At 42.8% G+C, this 11063-nt stretch overlaps 2 protein-coding genes across 2 annotated transcripts in view; both read right to left on the bottom strand.

Annotated features, from left to right (window-relative positions):
- Positions 1-420: 420 nt before the first annotated feature.
- Positions 421-2148, bottom strand: LOC147238681 (glycoprotein hormone beta-5-like). Its single transcript, XM_086197537.1, has 3 exons — positions 1870-2148; positions 1076-1280; positions 421-629 (listed from the first exon to the last, which is right to left on the bottom strand). Exons 2-3 carry the CDS (start codon positions 1277-1279, stop codon positions 441-443), a joined length of 393 nt encoding a protein of 130 aa, XP_086053663.1. The 5' UTR covers position 1280; positions 1870-2148; the 3' UTR covers positions 421-440.
- A 2296-nt stretch (positions 2149-4444) lies between these two features.
- ppp2r5b (protein phosphatase 2, regulatory subunit B', beta) overlaps positions 4445-11063 on the bottom strand; it is a 44423-nt gene continuing 37804 nt past the window's right edge. Inside the window, exons 12-13 of the mRNA XM_086196682.1 lie at positions 8584-8685; positions 4445-7819 (exon numbers count right to left, since the gene is read on the bottom strand). Coding sequence (XP_086052808.1) covers positions 7591-7819; positions 8584-8685 — 331 coding nt within the window. The 3' untranslated portion in view covers positions 4445-7590. The remainder of the gene's footprint in view (positions 7820-8583; positions 8686-11063) is intronic.

The following is an 11063-nucleotide window of genomic DNA, read 5'->3' as shown; positions in this document are numbered from 1 at the left end:
TTGTAAATAAATTTGGAAAAATTACCGACAACAAAACAATGGCTAGCGGCAATTAGCAAGTTGACAGTTATTAATATTAGACTGTTAGCAGTTAATACGTAGTATTTTTTCACCATAAAGGTTTTCAATCTGTACACATACAAAAGGCTGATGTTTTCAGACATTTTTTTCCCCTAAAGCTAACCCGGGTATGGTCGTTTAAAAAAAAAAATACTTTGTTCATTTATTTCTAAAGCGTTTGGTCACTTTTTGTCCAAGTCCTGATAATATTTCATCTTTCAGGACATTTCTGTCATAAATATAAGAACCTTGCTAAAATTTGTCACCAGAAGAGTTATTACTCTCCTTCGGAAAGTCTCACTCTCAGATATTTTGATTTCTTTATTTCAAGCAGAATCGAATCAAACGCTGACAGTAGTTTTTGGGAGTTGTCCTGCCCCTCAGAACGTCTCGCACTCCGTGTCCAGCGTGGAGCAGATGGCGCACTGACAGTGTAGAGCCATGGGGTAGTGGTAGAGAGGGGACACGTGAGGCCGGCAACCCGGCAGCCTGGCGGTCATGTGACGAGTGATGCTGTACGTACACACGCGGTGGTGGTGGTGGATGTAGGGAGGATCCGGCACAGGTTTCTGCAGGGTTCACGCACAAACATACACGGGTTACTACAGGATTAAAGGTACTATGAGTAAAATCTCGGCTACCTCTACTTCTAGTGTTTACCTGTCATAATTCGTATAACATGTCATGCTGAATCACCTACCGCTGAATGTGCAGCAGCCACAACGCAAGATTTCGTTTCAAATGGCTTCTTTTAGACATAAAAACCAGCAGTGTCCCCGTGTGTTATATTTTCATGTCTTATACTTGACATGTGAGTGTGTGTTTAAAACAGGTAAATTTCACCACTGTCCTTGGACATGGTTAAAAAAAATAATCAAGCACTGTCTTTTTGAGCTTTCACTCGAGCTTATAAGCTCATAAGTGGAACTCGTGTCAATGCATATTTGTACAACTGTTTTTTCTGTGTGTGTGTGTGTGTGTGCAGTTAAGTTTCAAAATATAACAGGACCTATACCTCCCAGGTGAGGCAGCGCCCCCAGCAAGCCTCTGTGGTGATGCGGAGCCCCTTGCAGCCGTGTTTCTGGGCGATAAAGGAGAACTCCCGCACGGCGCAACCCCGGAAACCCTGCAAGGCGGGTGTCATGGCAACACTGCATACCACGGCTGCGTGGCAAACCAGCATCGGGAGAAGTGCAAGAGGCAAGGGGCGTAGATGCATGCTGGGGAGACGACAAGAGGGGGCAACAAATAACAAGTCAGCTAAAGGTGATGGGGTGGGGGGGGGGGGTGACATTTTTCCAGCAGTCATGAGTTCACTTGAACATTTCAATAGAAGCACAGGTGAGAATATTTTTGCCTATCATAAATGAATCACTGCTATTTTCTAATCAATGGAGGAAGGTGAGCCAAAGCTGCTGTTTACAGCAAGACTTACAGCTCCTCCTGCTGGTTATTACAGATACTGCAACAAAGAGTTACTGTATGAAGGTGCTTCTACTCCGGAAGGCTTTTTTTTTTCTTCCTAAAAAGTACATTTTATGACAAAACAAAGCCGATGAGGTATAATGGCACACCTGCTTAATTACTCTGCACGTCTTCAAGCAAACATACCAGCTGTAGTGAAATAAATGATAAAATGTCATTACATGTTCCACTTGATTAGGAAAAAAAATAGCACTGAAATGAAAACTTCTAAAACATCCACACACACACACACACACACGCACGCAAATAAACATGATTTAAACGCAGTTTAAAGTAGCTTAATACTCGCCTCGTAAAACTGAATGGACGTTTAAAACTTCTCACCTTTTTAATTGAGGATCCTGCAGAGGTCGGAGCTGCCGGAGTCCAGCGTGCCTCCGCTCAAACAGCCAGTGAATGGAACCAATCTGTCCTTGTTGTTTTTAGTGCGACCATTAGGGCGGACGGACACGCTGACATCATTGCAATTACAATGAAATACCATTAGAGACCCCAAGCCAGAAATAATGGAGACTCCCTGGAAAATACTGACGCTTGTCTGTTTTCTGAACCTCAGCCTGTATCTCCCTGTGTGTGTGTGTGTGTGTGTGTGTGTGTGTGTGTTCACTTCTTCATAAAACATGAATGATGTGAAAAGAAGCAGATGTAATTGCCTTTACATATTAAGGCTTTGTTTTTGTTGTTTGTTTTTTTTTACTTTTGGTGCTTTAAAACTTTTCCAGTCACAGATGAGGTTGAACGTTACATTTCTTCAATTTCAAAAAAAAAAAAAAGGGGGGGGGGGCGCATTTATGGAAACCTTTTCTTTGCTTAGCGTCTCTTGCGTTGAACGCGCGTCACGCGTGAGGCCCGCAAGCGAAGGATGATGAAATGCTTCCAGAGAGACAAGAAGGAGACACAAGAAGCAGCACAGAGTCCACAAAGTGTTTTTCTCAAAGTGAAGTTTCATTTTTAGCACATAGTTGTTTTTTCCCCCTCCGTTCTACTCCCCCCTGTAATGTTACATACAGTAGTAAGGCTCTCTACATTCAAACCCCCCCCCCCCCCCCCATCGCTGTGTTGGTCCCCAAAATATACATCATCGTCTTCTTCTTATTCGTCTTCTCTAAGGTTTTTCTTCAACACAACAAACACAGACCATTGGGCAGACAGTGCAAATCTAGAGATTCAGTGAATTGCTACGTAATGCGGTTGTATTCTCATTCTGTTCCCGTTGCTGACTTATTGCCATTCTGACAATTCTGTCCTCTTCTTTTTCCCCCTCCCATCTCCTCCTCTGATTTCACCTTCACCAGCTGCTCGGAGTGAATCTTTTTCACAATTCCCCTCTGATCCAAAGTGTTTTGTTTGTTTTGTTTTTTTAAATGTGGCGACAGAGAGGAGATGTGAAGAAACAGCATGGCGGTCTACGAAGCGACACCAGAGCTTTCTACACACGCACACACACGCACGCACGCACGCGCGCTCCTCTCCCTCTGTGTTTTCTCGAGGAGTAGGCCACGACAAAGTGGAACATTGTTCGATATCATTAAGAGCTTGAGGACACTCTGAGGCCGGGGTTCCGAGGACAATCGAGGGTTTGTGAGGAAGCTAATCGAAGCAAAAAATATGACCAAAAAAAAAAAAAAAAGCTTTGTATGACGACGGTAAAGCGAAGTGTTGAGTCTTTTTTTTAACATCTAATTCAGCATAATATTTAAAATTTAAAAAAAAAAAGAAAAGAAAAGGGCAGCACTTGCTTCACGGCAGGCCAGGGTGCAAGCAGGTTTGAGGCTTCTTTCTGAAGACCCCACTGAGTTTTGGCCCCTACATTTATTTATTTATTTATTTATTTGAAAAGCTCTTTAAGGAATAAATGCAAAAGAACGCGACCTTAAAAGAAATACACCATGGATCGTGAAGGTTTTTTTAAAAAATGATTCCCCAACCTGTGGGATTCTGCAACACCTGTGAAGGGTCACAAGTTAAAGAGACGCACTGACATTTTGGGAAATGTGCGGCGTGTGTGCACAAGGGAGCTGAGATCCACTGAGAGCAGCTGACTGCTAGTTAGCTTAGAGCGATTAGCAGTGAGAGGCGTTAGCGTACATTCGCCAAAAAGCGTAACTGGGATTTAGCATAAAATTCATGATGAGAAACATTACGATTTTGAGGTAATTTACTTTGTCCAACTTTGTAAGAGAGGATAAGGATGATTGCTACCTACTCTCTATCTATCTGACGACTTTTGAGTTATGCTAGCACTGCCCTTCCTCTACCGTTCATTTCACTGAGCTAAGCTAACTAGCGGTCAGCCAGTCTCAGCTCCCTGATGCACGCACAGAGGAAAGAAGAGTGTCTATCTTCTTGGATGGTAAATTCAATCCCCAACCCAAAAGTTGACATTTAATTTTAACAATAACATTTGCTGATTTTCCTCAAATGGATGCTCATTCCTGTGAGTGCCAGATACTTTAACCTCTACGGACCTCCCACAATTTGAACGTCGTCAAAGAAAAAGTTATTTGTGGGGATGTAAGAAGGCGGATCAAAAGAAATGTCAACTCTTTCCAGGGTTTTGGTTTTGGTTTTTTCCCAAAAGGTGAAATTTGCTTGGCTTGGGGAAATTAGCCATCTCAAAACTTTGCAAATGATGAAGACCGTCATATGTGGTTATAGGAAATGCGGTTTGAGTGACAAACGTATTTCTAAGCAACAACCAAACTCAGGCAACGATGTTGGAAATTGGAAAAAGGGATCTCGGGTGTCAATTCAAACCGAAGAACTCAAAAAGCGGAGCTCTGTGGGTCGTAGAGCGTCGTGCCTCTCTGTCTGAAATGCTAGCACGTTCATTTAGGACTCCAAACTTAATCTCCGATTCAGGCAGAATAAGATATTGAAAAATAAAATAAAATGCTGGTCTTAAGAGGTTTTGAAAGTTTGGTTACAAAGCGACCGACAGGTAGCGTTGTGTCTCAAGCGTTTAAAAAGAAAAAACAAACAAACAAACAAACAAAAATAAAACAATCAATTTGTTTCACAATACATTCGGATTCAAACCTGTCCCTCAGGAAGGCGAGGAAGAGGAGAGAGAGGGCTTTTTTTTCTCTCGTGCTCCATCACTCTGTCTACTCCTGCTCACTGACTCACTCACGGGATACACATGCAGGCGCGCAGCACACACACACACACACACACACACACACGCGCACGCACGCACAACCTGACCATCTTCAAATAAGTTTACATTTCCTGATCAAATAGAAAATAAATATAATTTTTCACAAAATGAACAATATCATACAAAAACAAGAAAAAACAAATTACAACATAATTACAAAGCAAAATCATTTTCATCAAATTAATTTACACATAAAGTACCTTTAAGACAAAGTGAATATCAAGGACGGAACAGTAAAAACAAGATTGGGGGGGGGACATCTGAATGTGTTCAACCCCCTAAGAGTACACAGATTATCCTGAAAGAATGAAAATATTGCTAAAATATTTTTTTTTCTTTTTTCTTTTTTTTTTAAGTCTTTTCCCCCCTCTCTTTATCCCATCGCTCTATCGTAATGATCAGACAAGAAGAAACAAGGATTGTTCACATCATCGTCACGGTCGCCGTCTAGCAGCATCGAGTCCGCCGAGCCAACAGAAGCAGACGCTCCAGGTTCAGGAATCCAACTGGATTACCGTGTTTTTTTTTTTTTCTCCTTCTTTTGGTTTGAGTCGCGTGTGCTGCGCGGCATTTTTCACTCCAGGAACCTCAACGTGTGGTGGGACTTACCGGGATTGGGTTTTGTTTTTTGTTTTTGTTTTGGTTTGATGCTGGGAGGTTTTGAATTTTTTCGTAAAACATCAGCAGCAACATCAAAATCAAAGCTACCCTGTGGAGTAGCAACGGATGGATGCTAACCAGTAGGGTCCCTGTTCTGTTGCTGTCATGCGCGAGCACTTGCATGTGTGTAAACATGCGTGTTTCACGCTACGCTGCTGGTCATATATAATGGCAATGGTATCTTGAGTGTGCTAATAGTGTGTTAGTGAGCAACGTGGGAAAGTTAAGCCAACATTCTCAATCCCTGAAAAACTCCGAATATCCCACTGGGAAATGAAGGATTTTTTTTGGAGACCTCGGAGAAGAGAAGGGGTGCAAGGTGAGAAATATTCTAGCGCTGAGGCGAAGTAAGGGTCGTTATTGTTGATGCACGGCACACTTTCATACAAACTGGGTTATTTTTGTTGCCAATTCTGGATTAGCTTTGTGGGTAGCTAGATGTTACGAGCTAACACAAAGTTAGCTTTCTGACTAGCTCAACGTATTACTTAAGCAAATGTTAATACTATAAGTGACGGAAATGAGTTGAAATATCCAGATATTCTAGGGGACGGCCGCGTCTGTTGCCGTGTTTCGTGTTTTTTGTGATTATGCGCACAAACTAAAGCTGGGAGGTTGCTTGAACTCACTGTTACGGGTGAACAAAGGCAGCGGAGAGGGCAGCCGCTTGGTAGTAAAAAACAAAACAAAACAATACGACCAATTCAAAGTATTAAAAGTAGCTTTGCAAACATCTTCAAATAAAAGAAAGGGAAGGAGGAAGGAAGGAAGGAAGGAAGGAAGGAAGGACTAAGATGTAAACAAAAAAAACAAAACCTCCACAGGGCACCTTTAAAAATGATAGAGCACCATTTTAAAGTGGAATGTTTCTTCATTTTTTGTTTTTGTGTTTTTCTTTATGCAATAACCCTTGAAAATTAAAACGACAACACAAACACCCAAACTTTCAAAATAAAAGAAAAACAGCCACCCGTAATCCAGTTCATTCCTCCCCTCGTTAAGGTTGTTAAAGGAGAGCTCTGCTGAATTTTCAACATTCACATTATGGCCTATGTGACGTGAATCCAAAATTCAAGCCAGCCTTCCCCTTTATGGTATCTGCTACACTAGTGTTTCTTCCATAATACACTACAGAAATATCCAGAGACATATGTATATATATATAAAAACATTATCATCATCATTATCATCATCAGTAGTACTTAGAGTAGAGTAGTAGTAGTAGAGTAACAAGTAAGAAGAAGGAACATTATTGTACTTTATATCATTATCATCACCTTCATCAGCGGTTATTGTAACCTCGAGGGACTTAAGGCTCGTCCTTTGGTGGAACCCGACAGAATGGGAGAGGAGATGGCGCCAGAACCGGCTCTGAGAGTGTGTGAGTCTGTGTGTGTGCGTGTGTGTGTGTGTCACAACTAAATTCATGTTCAGGCATGTATGAAGTATTCTGGTGTTATCAATTGGTGTGTGAGGTTTATTTTACCTAGATAAACTCGCTGTAGCTCCTATATACAGTAAACATGTGTGTGTGTGTGTGTGTGTGTGTGTGTGTGTGTGTGTGTGTGTGTGTGTGTGTGTGTGCGCGTGCATGCAGTAATAGTTTTGGGATGTCTGTGTGAAATTGCCTCTTTTGTTTATTAATGTATTGTGCTATCCACGCATAAAACAAGCCCACCAGCTAAATATGAGGTCACAGTACAGATTTGGACTCGGTTGGTTAAATGTTCAAGACAATTAAGACACATGTTCAACTTGGTTAGTGTTGCACCGGAAGAGAAGTTGGATCTCTCATGTAAAGGCTGATTAGAGTGCTGGTTTGCGTTTTTAATAACCCAGCGGTCGATTAAAATGGCAGTCTTGCACGTTTTTGGACGATATTCATCTTCTGATCTGCAACATAATATCTGTGTACAGCAAAAAAGAGAGCCAGTTTCACACGTCTCCGTCAGAAAAGGGGTACGGTCTATACCTTGGATCACTGATCACGAGTGCTTTTTTTTTTTTTTTTTCCCCTTCTTGTTTTGTTTTGTTTGTTTTTTTTTAAACAAAAAAAGAAAAAGAAAAAGAAAAAAAAAAAGACAAAAAGCTATCATCTCAATGATACAAGATACAAAAAAATTATGTTGTACCCTTTTCTGTCCGAGCCCTCCCAACACTTTTACCATTCGGTCTTCTCCCTGTCACCTCACCCCCTCGTTATCCTATCGTACGTGGATCGGCACCTAGGTGGTGCTCTCCCCAGCTCCAGAGGGCACCCCGCTGGGTTTGGGCTCAGGCTGGTCGGAGTGAGCCATTTGCGGGGACGTAGGGGTGGGTGGGTCCCCTCTCTCGCCTCGCTCCTGGAGATTGCGCTGGTTCCTGGCGGCCTCTGTGAGCATCTGCAGCCAGCGCTCCTGGTGCTCCTCCAGGCCTCGCCACAGCTCAGCGCGCTCCCTCTCTCGCTTCATCTCCCTGGGGAAAAAGGAAAGGCGTTTTTTTTGGTTGTTGTTTTTTTTAAAGACACGGCTTGCTGTGACTCAGTTGCCAATATCCGGTGATGTAACAGTACGAACTTTATGTCGTGAAACTTGATATGACACCTTTCGGGTGAACCCCATCTTTCATAAACCACTGTCCATATGGAGTACAGCAACTGAAACACTTCAATATTCCAAGAACCCCTACATTCTGTAACCTGTATTCTGGATTTACATTAATTGTCCATTTCATTTGCTTCGACGGATGAAGATTAGAGGAAGACATGCAAGCCTTTGGTGGAAGCTGAATGCAGAACTAATTATTTGTTCAACGAATGTTAAGCAGATCGTAGACTAGGAAAGGTAGGAGAGAACAGCTGGAGAAAAGGGATGGAAATGGCTGCATGAACACAAGATGAGCTCCAGCTCTGGATCTTTTTCTTTTGTACATAAAGGAATCATAAAGGCATGGGTTGTTTGTTTGGGTTTTTTTGTGTGTGTTAATAACAGTATCCTATATGTTGACTTTGAAAAGGGGTCATGAAGTGGGGCGGCGATGTGATCCGGGCTCAAGAGATGACGTAAGTGACACATACTTGTGATGTGAAACACTGTCTAAAATACGACTTAAGTGCTTTCTATTTCTTCCTTTTGTTCTCAGAGTTGTGTCCGCTGACTCAAACTCTCTCACACACACACACACACACACACACACACACACGCACGCACGCGCGCGCAGAGTGAGTGAGTGAAACTCACTTCTGTTTCTCCACTTTGTAGGAGGCAGTGAGGTCATCAAACAACTTGCTGTTCATCTCCATGAAGGTCTTCAGCACGTTGTAGATCAGAGACACAATCGTCCTGTGGGGGGGGGGACACGAAGGAGGAAGAGCATGAATCCCGTCGATGGTCTCTGACCCGCTACAGATTGAGCGTAAGAGCTGAACTTGCTTTCAGGTTGCCAGATTTACCTCACAATAATCTCACGCCTGTGTCTCGTCTGTTATTCGCTCTTCGCGCCATGACGAGCCAACTTCATCATTCCAGTTATTCCATGCTATTTTTTTTACTTCTAATGTACTGCACACTACTATACCTTTATACTTCGAAGGAAATCTAAATGTTTCAACTGAATTAAACAGAAGATATGTTCTTGAACGAACAGGCCATCAATATTATCAGGGATCTTGCGAGTCTTTGTTCTTGTTTACCTGATCGAATGCCTCAGAAACTCGTGATGAGGGTAGGGAAACGAAGAACCTGATGTTATCTAACAATTCCGAAGAGAGAAAATTAAGATTTTAAAAATATAACTGTAAATAACGACTGCACTGACAAGATGATTAACAACAGGTAGCGAGGTCAGGCAAGAAGTTGAGCAGGTAGTGAAGCAAAGGAACAGGCTGACAAAAGATGCATTAAACTGATAGAGCACAGGCGAGAACAATAAATGGGCAGATGGTTACGCGATGGAATTGCATTTCAAAATAAAACGGGAGCTAAATAAACCTCTGAAACAGGAAAAAAAAAAATCCCCTAAGGAGTCCTGAATTACAAACCCAGCGACGTTCACAAGAAACTTATCAAGATTCAAGATATTTCTTACTTAAATACGATTTGTTTTGCTGACTTCGTCCAGCTTGTTATGCATTCGAATTAGAAGTCCAAGGGGCGAGGTCACGGTATTTGTGCCATTATTCTCAACTCTGGGACACCGTGAATGAATTTTGTCAAATCTGGCTCAAATGAGCCCTGGGACTTGAGGATGTACTGAAAAGTTTTTGGCAGTCAAACACCATGGGCCCTATTTTAAGGATGGCCCAGGCTGGCTCTCGGCCAAGCGAAAGAATCCTTGCTGGTTTTAAGCCGGCGCGTGTGACGTTTTTGCGCCAGGCACCCTTGCCAGAAAACGTCTGCGCCAATCAAGAAGAGGCTGATCTTTGGTCAGTGTTATGCATCAAGTGCTATTTAAATAAAGTGGAAACACCGGCCGCTGCTGTCACCACCGCCGCCGCCACCTCCTCCTCCCGGGCCTTCTTCACCTCCAATAGCTCCAATGCTTGTTTCCACCTTATATAAACGTATTAAAACGCGCACACACACCTGCTGCAGAAAGGGGGTCTGTTTCTTCAGATAAGAAGTGCTCGCTCTCCCCCAGGTGAAATGCATTCGCCACTGAAATAGCTCCACGGGAAGACCTGGTGCGCCCTTGGCTTTAAAGGTAATGACCCGAGAAGCTCTGATTAGTTTGAGTGATGTCGCTCCCAAATCGCGACGATGAATAAGTAGGTGTCTAATAAATGTCTCTTTCCGCAATGCGTTGTGGTTCGCGTCCCGATTTCACGCCCTCTAAATACCAAAATGAAGCTGAACACGCCCCGAGCGCACGGCCCGCACATGGCGTGGAGTTTTAGAGTTCATGGTGTTTGCCGTGAATTCGGTCACTTAAGTTTTACATGACTGTTACGCGGAGAGAGAAAACTACCCAGAAAAGTAAAGTTGATTTCTAACATATGCACTGTTTTAGTGTGGCATAGGGGTGATTTGATTAAAAACAAAAAGAAAAAAAGAAAAGGCCCAAATCATTTAATTCTATTTCCAAAAAAAATCTCTAGCGACATTTTTCCCCCATTCTTGGGACAGAAGTTTTGATTGCTGCAGGACTACATCAAGGATCTGAATCCACGACTGTATGGTGCCATCGAGCCCTGGGATGAGAAACCTCCTGGAGACCCCTTATTTTGGAGTATTCGCATTTGGCCTGTCACAATAAACAATTAACTGAGCCATGGTAGATGAGTGGGAATGGCCTGAATCACTTCTCTGGCCTTGATAACTGCTGGGATAATTGTGGATATGTGTGTGCTTTTTACATCAGAGGGGAAAAAAAAAACCCCAAAAACGATGCAGAGACATGTTTTATTGTCTCATCTCCTTGGATGCATCTCTTGCACCTCTCTCCCGTATACACCGAGGGAGGGGGGAGTCCGGTTTGTACTAGCTTGCTAGCTAGCATCATACTTTACAAAAGGGCCACTACGCAGATCTAAATCCTGTCCAGAGTGAATAGAACCCTCTTTGAGTCCTGATATCCTCGCCTGGAACTTCTGTGCTGTTTGGAGTCCTGAAACAACTTTTATGATTTGAATCAGCCCACTCAGTCAAGAACCTCCATTCCGGGTTTGCAAATAGAGCCAATATGGACCCGGTGGATAAAACCTCAGCAGCAACCTTATCTC

The sequence above is a fragment of the Aulostomus chinensis genome, chromosome 24 (assembly GCF_037954235.1).
Source record: "Aulostomus chinensis isolate RoL2024-O1b breed Wild chromosome 24, RoL_Achi_v1.0, whole genome shotgun sequence".
Taxonomy (NCBI): Eukaryota; Metazoa; Chordata; class Actinopteri; order Syngnathiformes; family Aulostomidae; genus Aulostomus; species Aulostomus chinensis.
Note: the sequence above shows the minus strand (reverse complement) of the source record. Positions and strands in the feature narration are given on the sequence as shown.